Source organism: Alosa sapidissima, chromosome 15, assembly GCF_018492685.1.
Source record: "Alosa sapidissima isolate fAloSap1 chromosome 15, fAloSap1.pri, whole genome shotgun sequence".
Classification (NCBI taxonomy): domain Eukaryota; kingdom Metazoa; phylum Chordata; class Actinopteri; order Clupeiformes; family Clupeidae; genus Alosa; species Alosa sapidissima.
The window spans coordinates 6,301,196-6,317,538 of record NC_055971.1 but is presented as its reverse complement, the minus strand read 5'-3'; the positions used below and the strand labels follow the sequence as shown (position 1 = coordinate 6,317,538).

Genomic DNA, 16,343 nt, shown 5'->3' with positions numbered 1-16,343 from the left:
ACCTAACTATGGGAGGCAGTAAAGAGGTATGTTTTAAGTCTAGACTTAAAAATAGGGAGGGTGTCTGCTAATCGAATTGAGGAGGGTAGATTATTCCAGAGGAGGGGTGCGCGATAGCTAAAAGCTCTGCCACCTACTGTCGTTTTTGAGATTCTTGGAATTACAAGAAGGCCAGTATTCTGTGATCGTAACGGTCTGGGTGGGTTATATGAGAGGAGATCTTTAATATATTCTGGTGCCTGGCCATTAATGGCTTTGTACGTTAGAAGTAATACTTTGAAGTCAATGCGACTTTTAACAGGCAGCCAATGTAGAGATGCCAGGATAGGGGAAATATGTTCATATTTTTTAATTCTAGTGAGTGTGCGAGCAGCTGCATTTTGTATAAGCTGTAAGCTCTTTAGACAGGTGTTATTGCAGCCAGCATACAAAGCGTTGCAATAATCAATCCTTGAGGTTACAAAAGCATGGATTAATTTTTCAGCGTCTGGTAAGGATAAGGACTTCCTTATCTTTGAAATGTTCCTTAAGTGATAGAAGTTTTAGTAATCTGTTTTATGTGATTACTTAGTGATAGGTCTTGGTCCATTGTAACTCCTACATTTTTAACACTTGTGGATAAGGATAGTCGAAGATCAGTAAATGTAGCCTGTGATGAGGATAGGATGTCCCTCATCTTTTTAGGACCTACAACCATGACTTCTGTTTTATCGGAGTTCAAAAGCAGGAAATTATTTGTCATCCATGTCTTTATATCTCTTATACATGTGTCAAGTTTGGCTAACGGAGTTAATTCGTCAGGTTTTACGGAGAGGTATAGTTGTGTATCGTCTGCATAAGAATGAAATTTAATGCCATGTTTCCTAATTTCAGAGCCTAGGGGAAGCATATAGAGAGAAAATAACAGGGGCCCTAGTACTGAGCCTTGAGGCACCCCATATTTTACTATAGTCTGGATAGACGGTTTATTGTGGACTTGTACAAATTGTCTGCGGTTAGAAAGGTATGATCTAAACCAAGCGAGTGCTGAGTCTTTAATGCCTATCAAATGTTCAAGCCTGTGAAGTAGTATGTCATGGTCTATGGTGTCGAAGGCAGCACTGAGGTCCAGGAGGACTAAAATTGATATACTGTATGTCCATTATCGGCAGCAATGAGGAGGTCATTAAAAACTTTAACTAAGGCTGATTCAGTACTGTGGTGAGCTCTGAAACCAGACTGATATAATTCTTCGATTTTATTCATATGTAAAAAGGCACTAATTTGTTTGCACACTATTTTTTCTAGTATTTTCGACAGAAAAGGGAGATTAGATATAGGCCTATAGTTGGCCAGGCCGTTAGGGTCAAGGGTAGGTTTTTTGAGGGATGGCTTAATAACAGATAACTTAAACGACTGTGGTACATGCCCTGACAGCAGTGAGTTATTTATGATCTGGAGCAAAGCATTGTCCAAGAAAGGGAGAGCAGATTTCAGAAGATGAGTAGGGATAGGATCTAGTAGACTAGTTGTAGATTTTGATGAGGAAATTGTGGAAGTGAGGTCTAATATGTCGATCGGTGTAAATGAATTCAAAGTTGTTCGTCTCATCTGTGATTCAATTATGTTTTTGCTACCGTTCAGCAATGGAGTACGAATATCTGGTGAGACTGATTGGTTATTAATCTTACTGAAGTACTGAAACTCAGTACTTAAGTAAAAGTACAAATAAGCAAAGAAATATTTACTTTAGTAAAAGTGAAAGTACCACAATGACAACCATACTTAAGTAAAAGTAAAAAGTACCTGCTTTTAAATGTACTAAGTATTAAAAGTAAAAGTATTTGCATAATGATTTATTCTCTTAATATCTATATTATAATAAAAAAAATATAATTATGGGCTGTGACATGAATTAAGCTAGTTTTAGGTTATACTAGGCTAGATAGTTTTAAGTTAATGTAATTGTGCTTACCATCTGTGGCCCAGTTTACATTCTGACTTAGGCCTACAATTCTGGAGAATGTAATTCTGGTTATCTACTAGGGTGATCTGCTGAGTTAATTTAATATCATTCAGCAAAACAAGATAGCCTTAAGTTTAACGGGGTAGACAAGGGAAACGTCCGATGGATCCTAATGACAATTCTGCTGGTCCAGACTGAACAGAAAAGTTGTTGAGAAAGGTGTCTTTATGATAAGGTTCAGTTTCACTTGCGCAGACGCGCATATACATTGAACGAGCGTGCATACTACCCCCCAATTTTAGGCTATGCCTCTTTATTTGATTAAACACAATTACGAAATATTTCCTAATCTGCAAAATATTTAGGTTTTTTTTCGGCCAGCGATTCTATAATAGTCTACCATTCAGCGATTCTATAATAGTCTACCATTCATATGTGCCGCAAATGATCAGATGTGTGACAGACGCATGACCATATAACTTTGCTGCTTTGCGGATAGCAATCTCATCGGGGAGGAGGCCCTAACGCTGCAGATATTGTAATAGACAGAGAAAGGCAAGCATAGCTCGGGGCACAGAACACATTTACATGTGGGTCTGGTGAATATAGCCTACCGAATGCAGATGGCTACAAGCTCACGCTTTGCCTGGTCTAGACTAGAAGCCTATGTTTCAAAGCTTTAGAAGCGGGGCACCTAGCGCTCTAGAATCTCAACCCAGCCCCCTGGTAAAACAAACGTGTTTGTCAGAGACAAAAAAAAAAAACTGATCATAAAATGTAGCTTAACGTAAAAAGGAAAGATGGTGTTGTAGAAATGTAAAAGTACAGATAATTGCTGCAAAATGTAACGAAGTAAAAGTCAAAAGTATGCACTATAGATTCTGCTTAAGTAAAGTACAAATACGTGGAAAATTTACTTAAGTACAGTAACGAAGTATTCGTACTTTGTTACATTCCACCACTGGTAAAAAGCGCAGCTCAATGAAAGGATTTTATCTTATCTTTAATTTAAATAGTACAACAAGGAACATCAATGTGTGGTGGCCGGTTTTGATTTTGTGCACAGATTTGTCAACGTATGGGAAACACTGAAGGAGTAAAATAAAAAGTATTTAGCGGCACATGCATAGACACACACGTTACGCTTGACGAATCGACACGCATATTTTGCGTCAACGTATTTTTGGTGTCGACGTCATCGATTGCATCGACGCAACAGCACTTTCCTCTTGACAGTACAAGTTAGTGCAACACTGTCCCCTTGGGTTGCGCATGATGTAACCTGGAACCGATTTTGGAATAGCAGGGGTGGGAAAGGGAAAAATATACCACTTGATCTGCACCTCGAGCACCTGACCAACTTCCTTAAATTGTTTTTGAGGAACAAAGGCATTAACCTTACAGAGCAAACAGCTGACAGGTTCAGCAGATCTGCTGGTGTATTAAAAACCCAGATGGACACAGCAGACAGAGAGCTGCAGCTATCCCGACCTAGTGGCATCCACCATGCAGCTGATCTCAAAAGCAACATTTTAACTTTACTTGAGGTATTTAGGAAGACAGAAGTTTTCAAAGACCAACCGGGAAGACACTTCTCTGCATTCCCTAACTTTGACAGAAACATTCCGTCCAAGCTAAATTATGAGGAGTTATGGAAATGGATGCATTCCAGGCTGAAAGAGGGCTGTAGCACTTTAAACAGTTACTTGCCTTGTTTGTAATGGTCCAGCTTTGAAGCTCTGTCATAGAAAGCCTACTTGGAATGTTGGTGTAAACATTGTGTAAATAGTTCATTGTGTTATGTACAGATGAGTAAATATTTAAATAACGTCTACACTAATTGTCCTTGTATATAATGATGTTTGTACTTTTATGTTAAAGAATTTGTTATGAATATTCTTACTCCATTTGCAGAGGTATAGTAAAACATCTTTTCACAGTATGTCTTACCACTTATTTTATACCTTAATTATGGTCTTACAAGTATGTGTTTTGCACACTTTTATTTAGGTCATGTACAGTTTTGTAGAACAGCACAAATTACAACCAAACACACATTTACAACAATATGTACAACTGGCACACCAGCCACTGCACTGTTTTCAGTTAGGGAAAAATATTGTCCCCTACCCCCGGCAATGTATTGAGAAATGAGAGCTTTGTTAGCAAAAATGTTGGAAAAGGGAGTTATTCAGCAAAGTTCCAGTCCCTGGGTGGCGCCCATTGTTATAGTCCATTAAAAAGATGGTAGATGGGGATGGCCACTTGGTTTACCACACTAGACATTGCCAGTGGATACTGGCAGGTCGAGGTCAAACCCCGAGACAGATCCAAGACCGCCTTTACAACACTGCTAGGCTTATACAAGTTTCAACAGATGCTATTTCGGTTCTGCAATGTACCAGCTACTTTTCAATGGCTGATGCAGCAGTGCCTTAACTGCCAAATTGCAGAGTCTGTGCTTGTTTATTTAGACAACATTATCGTCTATTCCCCAGACTTTTATACACATCTTAGTTAAGTGTCTTTGAGCAACTGCACAGCCATGGGCTCAAGTTGAGGGTGGACAAGTGCCAGCTGTTACAGTGGGAAGTAAGTCACAGTCGGGAAGACAATCTGGGACATGCACTAAAATATCTAATTGCATAGAATCACGGCTCAGTATGTTTAAACAAGTTACAAACAATACCACACACTGAGGCCAGCCAGGAGAGTCTCTAAAATAGCCTACAGTTCATTAGTGAATTATTTTCAGGTGTTAAAAATTTCGGTGAGCCCGATCGGCTCAGGAAGGGGCGTGGTCACTGCTACTGCTCTCCCTCTGGCAGCAGCAGCAGAGGGCGCAGCTCCAATGTTACATTAACAAACAAAAGTTTTGACCTTGTAATTTCTTAAACATTATGAATTAATCTCCAATTCACACTTGATGTGATGGAAAGAAAAAAATAGTGTGTGATTGCCACCTTCAGGATATTGTGAAAAAGCACATCTCCACATTCTCTGTTAACCCTGTAATGTATAAAAGGTAATATCTAATATCTAATATCTAATACTAACTAAAGTTAGATATTAATATCTAATATCTAATATCTAATACTAACTAAAACTAATATCTAGGCTACCTTATTTTCAAATTTGAACCTTTAGCCAGTGTAATGTGTTCGACTTTACAAAATGAGTTATGGGTAAACCCTTAAACAGAACATTACAACTATGATTGCAGTGAGGGTTGAATGTGAATGTTGTCTTGGACACATTATACAGTGGGCATCGCTTTCAAATGGCCACTTCAGTCGCGCATTACGAGGCGTGAAGCTGCATGAAGCTTTAGTACCACTTTCAGCCACTGTGCGTAGCTCTGCCACTGTACATCGCTCTGCCTGCCGCCCCTTCTGAAAAAGCTCGATTTAGGCTACTTGGGTATGGCTTAAGGCTTGACTACACAGTGGTAACGGAAATCGAAATTTGCTGTCTATATTATTGTCAGTGTTGGGTTAACGCAACTACGCAAATCAAAACAGTGGTGTGATAATTGAGCCAGTAGAGAAATAACTGTTCAGAATTTATCTGTAGCCTTGGGTAGGCTTCTGCAACGTTTTTAACAGGCTACGCTATAGAGGCTTAGACAACTATGACCCACGTTTTGGTTTCGTAAATTAATTTGCCCTACTTCTTGACTGCAATGTAGTCAATTGACTGCTTGACATGTCATTTTTATTTTTCTGTACAATAAACAAATACATCTGCTTTATGCCGCAGAATTACGCACTTGGCCAGCCTATAGAACGGGCACATTTTGGAGAGAATAGAGAATGTATGCACGCAAGAATCTGTAGGCTATTTGTGGCTGGTTACCAGCAAGCAATGTTTAATGCATTAACTCAAGACGTCAAACATTTTCTAAACAATACAAACAGAAAGGATGCAGCAGGCAGCAAATGTAGAAGAGGCATTTCCAGTGGAAGAACAAAATGCTGAATGAAGGCATATCTGGCAAGTTGTTTTTTTTTGAAGATGTAAATGGTTGGACTATAGGCCTAGTTTGCAAGAAGGATACATAAAGCGTGAGCATGCCACACTATCCACAGCTGTGGTAGCGGGGGTAGGAGGATTACTGTACTGTTAGCGCAGGATTTATATAAAATTCTTCAACAGAAGGCCTGCCTCGAATGCAGGCTTGCCCAAAAAAAGGCCTGTGGTTTGCGCAGCCTACAGTAAGTAGGTCTTAGTGAGTTAGGAGTCCTCTAGACTTCTTTTCAGCTGTCTCAAAGGTGGAAAGTTGCGTTCGTTGGGGGCAGGGCCGGATTAACAATTCATAGACCCTTGGGAACAAATGTCTGATGCCCCGTGTGAAATAGCACCATTGAGTAGCCTATGCGAAATAGCTTTAAAATCGTTCCGGTGTTGTGTGCCTTCTGGTTTCTCCACCTACTGGTTTCCTTGCGCGTGCTGCAGCAGTTGTCAGACATTCACAAACAAGTTGTTTTAGGCGGTTTGAAGTCGCTTTTCATACGCCATGAGCGCTCGGCTACATGTAAAAAATATGTTTTAAAACTAGCATTAAACTGGATTCGATCCCGCAAAAGCAACACACACGTGACTCTCTCCATCCTGATTCCCTACTCTTTGAGCCAACTAATATGTTACGCTAATCAATTAACTATTGTAGGCTACCATTCATTAACGTAGGCAACACCCAGGTAACATGTTGTCCAGGCTATCTGAAACAAGGGGTTGCCTCTCATTTACAACAACTGGTTACCTTGGGCTGCTACAGTCGTCAGTGCACTGTGCACAGTAGGCCTATGCTACTCTTTGTGGTTGATCAACTAAAAATAAAAGATGTATTTAGTGATTACGTTATTGTAGGCCTAGTAGACCTAAATTCTACATAGCGCACCAGACCGCGGTGTCGTCAAGGGTTGAATGAAGGGAGTTTGCAAAAATCAGTGTATTTTTCAAGTCAATAAACATTCTTAATTTTCGAATGTCTTTGTCAGGGAACATCTGACTTTTAAAAACCATAGGCCTGGTAGTCGCTCAGACAAGCAGTTATAAAGGCAATACCATTTGTGTCACCTAATGCAGTTCAGTGAATTAGCAAGATACCATCAGAAGGCAACAATCATAAAGCACAGTGCGCGCGCTCTCTCTCCCCTGCGCATAAAGCTGTCTGCGTGTTGTAGGATGTGCGTGAGTTCTTTCTATCTGCTTTACTTTTGTGAGTTGCGACCACCTAGGCTATGTTATAGACGTTCTATGAGGTACCAGTGTTTAGCTGTGTCACAAAACAATAAGCTTTGTCAGACTACTTTTAAAATGACATTCAGGGCTATATACATTTTAAACATTCGGGGCTGAAGACCCGACAAAGCCTTGCGTTAATTCTTCAGGTGGGAAGTGTCAGGAATTTTCATACGAGAGACGCTCTCATTGGTGGTTAGTATATGAAGTAGGGAATTGACAGCAACATATCCAATCACATTATGAGAGATGCTGAATTTAACATAAACTGTGATGTTTGATTTTAAATGAATGTAAATTTAGCCGGGACTGTAAGCTGGCACACGTGGGTGCTCGATGTTTTCAGTGGGTGCCCGAGAGACGGAGCACCCACGGTATCGGCGCCTATAACAAGCGTATCTTGCGGTTGCATCCATTACAAACAAACATGCAATGTGAACGTCTGGGATTGGGGAGAGCACTAAATGCTCTTCTGAATAAGCACGAAGTCAAGCCTTTAAATGAAAAACACTCTTTAATAATCAAAGAAATAAACGCTAATGAAGTAAACTTGTGACCATCAAAAATAGTTTATCGCCTGTAACTCCGTGATAACAGGACGTAACAGGAAGGCATTTGGCTGAGCAACGGAGGTTAATACTCTATATTTTGTCCAAATGATGTCTGTCTATCATCGTTGCACTCGGAGAAAACCAGAATGTTTAATTTGTCCTGCGTTTCTTCTACGGCTGCAAACGGGATTCACTCGCTGTTAACCAAATATTTCTTTATTAGGGCAGGGCAGGCATATTTCTGGCTATTAAATTATTTCTAAACCAGTCTGCTAAAGTCTGTAGTGAAGTCTGGGTTTTCCAGCTCCATTTCTTTTTACGAGACACCCTGCTCACTTGAGACCTCTGCCGGTTGTTGCAGCGTCACTGGAAAAATAAAAATTAAAGTCGCGTGATGCCGCGTGATCCCGCGCGCGGACCGCGAGGGAAGCTGGCCAAGTCGAAGCACTGCCCACTGTAGGCCTACTGTAGCTCTGTTCTCCCTTTAAGTTCCACAAATTTCAACTAAATGAACGTCCCGTCTCAAAAGAATGGCCAACTTACTCAGTTTGACATATCTAATGTCAGACGACACAATGAAAAGGCACACCCCTCTCTATAAAACAATTGAGAACAAAGAGAGGGAGGCAGACAGAGAGCAGACATGCAGGTCTCTCTGAGTCTCCTTCTGCTGGCCTGGACAGTGGCAGCAGCCACTCTGCTCTCTCCAACCCTCACCTCCAGCTCTGATACATCTGACCTCTGCCAGCTACGGGAGCAGTTCAATCTCACTGGGATGCACCAGGATGGAGATGTGATCATAGGGGGACTGTTTGAAGTTCATTTGCTTGCTTTATATCCAGAGATGACTTTCAGGACAAAACCAGAGCAGCTCCGGTGTCATCAGTGAGTTGAGAAGCTTCAGGCCAAGTAGTAGGAAAACATGTAAACCAGCTGAACATATTTAATGTTAAACTATAATGTGTGTATCTGTCATATGTATTGTAACAAAAATACCAAAAGCAATGTAATGTAGTAAAGACATATATATTATATTACATTGATAACAACTTTTCATATATTACTGTTAACTTAAATAGTTTAGTAGCCAAATGTAAAACGTAATGTACGGTTATGAGTGAGTAAGCACTGGTATAATTATGTTAATATCTTGTTGTTGGCAGGTTTAACTTCCATGGATTCAAACAAGCAATGGCGATGGTTTTTGCTGTACAAGAGATCAACAGAAACCCAAACCTGCTTCCATATATAAAGTTAGGCTATCAAATGTATGACAATTGTGTGAGGCTGGATGTGGCAATCCGAGCTGCCACAGCTCTTGTCAGTGGAACTGAAAAGTATTTTGCCATGCGGAATTGCACTGGGCTACCTCCTGTGTTAGGGATTGTGGGAGATCCTGTGTCCTCTCACTCAATTGCCATATCCAGTGTACTAGGACTGTTCCGTGTCCCTATGGTATGTAGCAGCAAGAAAAGAAATCATATTCTCAAAAATCTCTCCTGATTTTCAGACTTATTGGTTAAGATGTGTTTACACAGTGAATATCAAAGCAGATACAGCTGAGAGTGTAGAAAGCAAACTAAATGACATAGAATGGTTGTGTCTATATTATATTATTATATATTTAGGATATTTATAATTAGGGGCGGTGGTAGTGTAGTGGTTAAGGAGCTGGGCTAGCGTGCAGTAGCCTGAAAGTTGTCGGTTCAATTCCCGGCTTCCACCGTTGTGCCCTTGAGCAAGGCACTTAACCCTGAGTTGCTCCGGGGACAATGTGATCCCTTGTAATATAGCTGACATATGTAAGTCACTTTGGTCAAGAAGTGTCTGCTAAATGTAATAATGTAATATTTCCTAAATATGTTTGCAAGGATTCAAATGTAACTATAATAATATTGATTAAATGAAAATAGACAGAAACATGACACTACAATGCTATTTATTTATTTTTAATCATGGCCTCTCAAAGTAAAACTGTATAAAGTCAACATGCAAGGACAGTGCTGTTTACATACAATGGCAATTATATTGTAAGATATGCTATTATCTTATATAATGCATCATCAGATATGAGAATCAGTATCAGCATCTATGGCACATATTGAAATACCTCTTGCACTCTCTTTCTCTATCTCTGTCTATTTGTGAGTGTCTCAATAGCAACTGTTTTATTCATAGAACACTGATCAAATTGACAGTTTTTAAGAGTCCACAGTAAATTATGAACCATTAAAGAAAATGAGTGTCTTAATCTTTAGTTTGTTTTATATCAGCTTTTTAATCAGCTTTATAAAGTAACATTGTAATGTAGGCTTGTAATGTAATTTCAAAGATGATTTGAACTTAAAAATGCTTTTCACTGTCTTTTAGGTAAGCTTCTTTGCCACCTGTTCCTGCTTAAGTGATAGAAGGCGCTACCCCTCTTTTTTCAGGACTATTCCCAGTGACGCCTTCCAAGTGAGAGCTATGATTCAGATATTACAGCACTTCAGGTGGACTTGGGTGGGTCTTATCTATAGTGATGATGACTATGGCCAACATGCTGCTAAGTCTTTCCATGAGGATATCACTGCATCTGGTGGTTGTGTGGCATTCTCAGAAGTGCTGCCCAAAGACAATAATATTGTGGAGATCAGAAAGATTATGCAGGTCATTCAGACATCCACCTCACAAGTGATTGTAGCCTTTTCTGCGAAATCATACCTATTGCCCCTCATGGATGAAGTAGTTCGTCAGAATGTAACAAGACAGTGGATTGCCAGTGAGGCATGGGCTACTTCTACTGTCTTTCTTATCCCAGACTTGCTTCCATTCCTCAGAGGCACTCTGGGCATTGCCATCCGGCGTGGAGAGATTGAAGGAATGAAGGAGTTTCTATTGAGTATTCGCCCTGACAATGACCCAAAGAACGGTATGGTGAAAAAGTTTTGGCAGGAGATGTTTAGCTGTAGGTTTGACCCAGAAGAGGCCTTGGCCGTAGCAGAGGGAAGCATCTGTACAGGAGAGGAGGGCCTGGGCAAAGCTGACTTAACATTCAGCGATGTGTCTGACCTCAGACCCTCCTATAATGTCTATAAAGCAGTCTATGCCCTGGCACATTCTCTCCACAACCTGATGAGCTGTGTCCCTGGGCAAGGGCCCTTTAAAGGGAATAGCTGTGCTAGTCATCATGACATTCAACCCTGGCAGGTAAAGTTAAACATATAAATATTTTCTAAAACAGCTTAATCAACTTTAACTTTAGCTTATGAAATGCAGTGCATGTGTGTTAGGATGGCCTGGTATTCACCGTTCCCTGATTGTTTAATGTCGCTCTTGTTTCTCCCATCCTGTTTGCATCAGTTATTTCACTACCTACAGTCAGTGAACTACACAACAGGTTTTGGTGATCAAGTGTCTTTTGATGAGAATGGTGATGCCTTGGCCATCTATGACATTTTGAACTGGCAAGTGTCGTCAGATGGTACAATGAAAACTAAAACAGTGGGTGCTGTTGATGAATCGCAACCAACCGGGAAAGTGCTGAGTCTAGATGAGGACAAAATCTTCTGGAACTTTGAATCAAAAAAAGTAATTTAACCTTTTATGTTGAAATTGAACACAAATGAATGCTTAAAGATTAAATAAGAGTTTTGATGTCAATACATAAATAACTCTATAAACAAACTAACAAATAAAAAAAACAAACAAATAAAACATATTTTTATTTCAGCTTGAATACATTTGAGGAAACTTGACAATAGCTCAAGCTGTTGTGCTTTCATCCACAGCCTCCTAGGTCAGTATGTAGTGAGTCCTGTCCCCCTGGAACTAGAAAAGCCAGAAGGAAAGGACTACCTGACTGCTGCTTTGATTGTCTCCCTTGTGCAGGTGGAGAGATCAGTAACACTACAGGTAACAGACAAAAAATTACAACCAATGTGCTAAAAAAAAACCTTTGCCGATTGTGTAAATTAAAGATGTGCACACTGAGAAATCCTAAATGTCTGTAGTGTTTTTCGAAAGGCCTCAAAGGGAAAGAATGTGCAATACCGCTATGAAAACATCTGTGTACATGTGTTTGTGTGGCACTCAATGTTTGTCTACTTATGCAAAGCTTCACTCAACTAGCAGGGTTTCAATCACTCATGCAATGTTTGAAATGGTTAAAAAGCATCAGCATTGTTCAGTGCATTATTATGACCGCCGCGCAGCAAAGCAGCGGTCATATAGGTTTAGTCAGATTTGTTTTTTTTTCTTTTTCGCATGCCCAATTTTCCGTCAAGGATTCCCGGGACACTGAAAGACCGGGGTGCACGAAACTTGGTGGGCATGTAGCCCCACAAGGATAGCATGGAACCATTGTTTTTTGTTTTGATCTGTAGCCCCCCCCCCCCCACTGGTCTGGACCCCCCGAAAGGAGGGTAGGGCGGACACAGTTTTCTGTGAATATCTCGAGAACCGTAGGGTTTAGGAGGACCACCTTTTTTTTGTATGTTGATCTTAAGGGGCCATGTCAACCCATTCCATAACCACTCATTTCATGTATAGCGCCACCTAGTTAAAAAACGAGTAAGTAAAAATGAGGTGTTGTAATCGCAGGTATCTGTGACCTAACATGGTCAAAACTGCACGAAATTGAAAGTGTAGGATCATTATGACACCCTCTGAATGCATGCCAAGCTTCGTGGAATTCCGTTAATGGGGGGCCATATAATAAATTAATTTATGTTACTGTACACCAACTGGCCTGTAGGTGGCTGGACACAGTTTTCTGTGAATATCTCGAGAACCGTGTGTATGTTGTGTATGTTGGTCGTAAGGGGCCATGTCAACCCATCCCATTACCACTCAATTCATGTATAGCGCCACCTACAGTAGTTAAAAATTAAAAAGCAAAAAAGTAGGTGTTGTAATCACAATATCTCTGGCTGACATGGTCAAAACTGCACGAAAGTGCAGGATCATTATGACACTCTCTGAATGCATGCCAAGTTTCGTGGACTTTCGTTTATGGGGGGCCATACAATAAATAAATTTATGTGTACATTTAGTGACCGTACACCAACAGAGTTTTCTGTGAATATCTTGAGATTCGTAGGGCCTAGGATGACCAATTTTTTGCATATGTTTGCCTCCAGGGGTCATGTTAACAAATTCTATATGCACACATGTGCATAAACAGATATTCACACACACACAGATACATTTACAGTAATCATACGTATGACACATACACACACAGTAGATATATGTATGCATGCATGCACATGCACACACACAGGCACACCCACAAGCACATGTACGCTCGCACGCACACACACACACACACAAACACGTACACATGCACACAATTCAACAGGCAAGATGGGGGTGGGGTTGTATAAAATGTATTTTACATGTGAAATCTATGAACTAATCATGTTTTGGTACTTGTTGTCTAGCAGATACCAGTGAGAATTGAGTGTGCATAATGCAATTCAGTGAGACAGTTAGAATCATATATGCCTTTCACCTTTTTAGCTTTTAGTTTTTAGCCAGCAGCCAGACCAGCAGATACCCTGACTTTGCTGAATTACTGAAGCTAAACAGGAACAAAGTAGGAAATGAACTCAATTTGACAAGCGTGACTTATTTTTGTGGAAAAAATGTGCCGGACATGGGCGGCGGTCATATTTTGTACCGCTCTGCGGTACATCTAGTTCAGTCTCTATCTGTGTTATCTGAATTCCATTTCAACCTTCCCATTATTTGCCTTTTAGATTCTCTTGAATGCTTCCGATGTCCAAAGGAGTTCTGGTCAAGCCTACAGAAAGACCGATGTGTCCCCAAGGAGGTTGAGTTTCTCTCCTATGAAGAGGCTTTGGGCATCTCCTTGACAACAGTGTCCCTCCTTGGTGCGTGTATTGCTGCTGTGGTTCTTGCTATATTTGTTCACCACCGTCATACTCCGGTAGTGCGAGCTAACAACTCCGAACTGAGCTTCCTGATTCTGCTTTCACTAAAACTCTGTTTCCTGTGTGCATTGCTGTTCATTGGCCAGCCCAGGCTATGGACCTGTCAGCTCCGCCATGCAGCATTTGGTATCAGTTTTGTACTCTGTGTCTCTAGCATTCTGGTCAAGACAATGGTTGTGATTGCAGTTTTTAAGGCCACAAGACCTGAAGGAAAAGGGGCCATGAAGTGGTTTGGGGCAGCCCAGCAAAGAGCCACTGTCATCGTCCTAACCTCTCTCCAAGTGGCCATCTGTGTGATCTGGCTCTCCACTGCTTCTCCTACCCCTCACAAAAACACTCACTACCAGACCTCCAAGATTGTGTTTGAATGTGCAGTGGGCTCAGTGGCAGGTTTTGCTACATTGTTGGGCTACATAGGCCTTCTAGCAGCCATTAGCTTTTTGTTAGCTTTCTTAGCAAGAAACCTCCCAGATAATTTCAATGAGGCCAAGTTCATTACCTTCAGCATGCTCATCTTTTGTGCTGTGTGGATTGCTTTTGTTCCTGCCTATGTCAGTTCACCTGGTAAGTATGCAGATACTGTGGAGATCTTTGCAATCCTGGCCTCCAGCTTTGGCCTACTCATGGCCATTTTTGCTCCAAAGTGCTACATAATTCTCCTGCACCCAGAGAGAAACACCAAAAAGGCACTCCTGGGTCGAGCCTCTAAATGATATACCTACCTGCCTCATACTCTTTTGTGCTTCTTGGTATGAGATAATTTTGTAATTTTACGGTTCCCCATCACAATTTCCACAAACATCTCAATCCTTTCTAAAAATCATGTTTTGAAATGAATAGGTCCTGCAGTGTAAAGGCACAGATACATGCCTTTCCATGTACTATTGAAGTTCAAGGCCTGAAATAAAACACATTTTCATGAATTAAATCTTTTGTATGAATGCTTCAAGTTACTGATGTACTAATATAAGTTTGAACATATTTGGACTTTGTAATCAAACAGTAACACAACTGTGGAACTTAAACTGAAAAATCTTATTAGCAATTATCATGGCAACATAGAGTATATTATGCTGTTTTGAAGCTGGAATTTGTAAAAGACAATAGCGTAAAGATAGAAACATCCTAAACACCAGGCTGGGACATACTGTATCTGCTTGCTAAATAGGGATTTCTGCTGTTGACTCGCTCAAAGTCCTTGGTGGCCCTGTCAGTGCTTTGTAAAATGTTGCATTAAGACCACAAAAAGTCTACACAAAATAAATGTGAGCATCTGAGCTAATGTTCATTCCCAAACACCCACTAGGCTACTCCCTATTTTAGTCTTCAATTTCTTGCATTTTAACAAAGATGTTTCAAGTAAAGAAGAGCATTGTTTAGGCTACAAAGGCTAAAAGTAAAGTGTGTAACTGATCACACTTGTAAAATCACAAACAAAAATCACGCTCGGCCAATATATTGGCTGTCAATTTTTGAAAAGCTGAAATATCGAAATCGGTATCGGCCTTCAAAATCCTATATCGGTCAGGCACTTTAGGAGATGGAGACAAATTGACATACACTCACATGCATGCACACACACGCATCCACACACACAGACACACACACACACACACACACACACACACAGACACAAGCATGCACACACACACAGGCATGCACATACAAGCATACACAAAAGTTGCAAGAGTAGGGTATGGAATAGGAGATGGAGACAAATTGACAAGCATGATTTATTTTCGTGGAAAGGATGTACAGGACTGAGTGGCGGTCATATTTTGTACCGCTATGCGGTACACCTAGTTAAGGTTTTGGACCTTAGTGCAGCCTTCAACACTGTTGATCACAGCATATTACTACACAGACTAGAGCACTGGGTTGGACTTTAAGGTATAGTCATCAATTGGGTCAAATCATATCTACAAGAAAGGAATTTGTTTGTTGCCATTGGCAACTGTACCTCAATGCCAACATCCTTGACCTGTGGTGTACCCCAGGGTTCGATCTTGTGGCCACTATTATTCACCTCTATATGCTCTTGGACAAACTATTACAAACAATTTGATTTCCTATCATAGCTATGTCGATGACAACCAACTTTACTTAGTTTTATCGCCTAATGACTGGTCCCCTTGATTCTCTTTGTCAGTGTATTGACAAGATCAACAACTGGATGTCTCAAAATGTTCTTCAGTTGAACAAAGAAATAACTTAAAGGAACACGCCACCCAATGTCAGTAGTAATATATGTTCTTACCTTAACTTTCACGAGTTGAGTCATACCTCTCCCGTGTCGGTATGTGTACTCAAACGCTCTGATGCGCGGCGCGAATGTGTTAGCATATTGCTATGCTAGCGGGCTCAGACGTAGCCACAGAGGAAGGAAGATAGCAGTAATCAAAAACATAGCACTACAGTACAGCCTCCTCTACAGACGTAGCCACAGAGGAAGGAAGATAGCAGTAATCAAAAACATAGCACTACAGTACAGCCTCCTCTACATACTTGCTGCACACTGCCCCCCCCCCCCCCTCCCTACATAAACAGCACATTGTCTTCTGGATCTTCTCCAACACACATCCTCTACATACTTACAGCACACTGCCCCCACCTACCCACACACACACTACACACACACACACAGTCACTGCTCCACTCCCCTCCCGC

The 16,343-nt window shown here is 40.8% G+C and overlaps 1 protein-coding gene across 1 annotated transcript; it reads left to right on the top strand.

Annotated features, from left to right (window-relative positions):
• The first annotated feature begins 8,500 nt into the window (after nt 1-8,500).
• On the top strand, nt 8,501-14,389 carry LOC121683856 (extracellular calcium-sensing receptor-like). Its single transcript, XM_042063699.1, has 6 exons — nt 8,501-8,625; nt 8,904-9,195; nt 10,111-10,929; nt 11,083-11,310; nt 11,511-11,634; nt 13,482-14,389. Exons 1-6 carry the CDS (start codon nt 8,516-8,518, stop codon nt 14,387-14,389), a joined length of 2,481 nt encoding a protein of 826 aa, XP_041919633.1. The 5' UTR covers nt 8,501-8,515.
• The last annotated feature ends 1,954 nt before the right edge of the window (nt 14,390-16,343 follow it).

Bases quoted from the DNA above. Each gene is read 5' to 3' on its own strand.
- LOC121683856 (XM_042063699.1), top strand. From the start codon at position 8,516: ATGCACCAGGATGGAGATGTGATCATAGGGGGACTGTTTGAAGTTCAT. The intron at 10,930-11,082 runs GTAAAGTTAAAC...TGTTTGCATCAG, and splicing joins ATGACATTCAACCCTGGCAG to TTATTTCACTACCTACAGTC. The intron at 11,311-11,510 runs GTAATTTAACCT...TTTCATCCACAG, and splicing joins GGAACTTTGAATCAAAAAAA to CCTCCTAGGTCAGTATGTAG.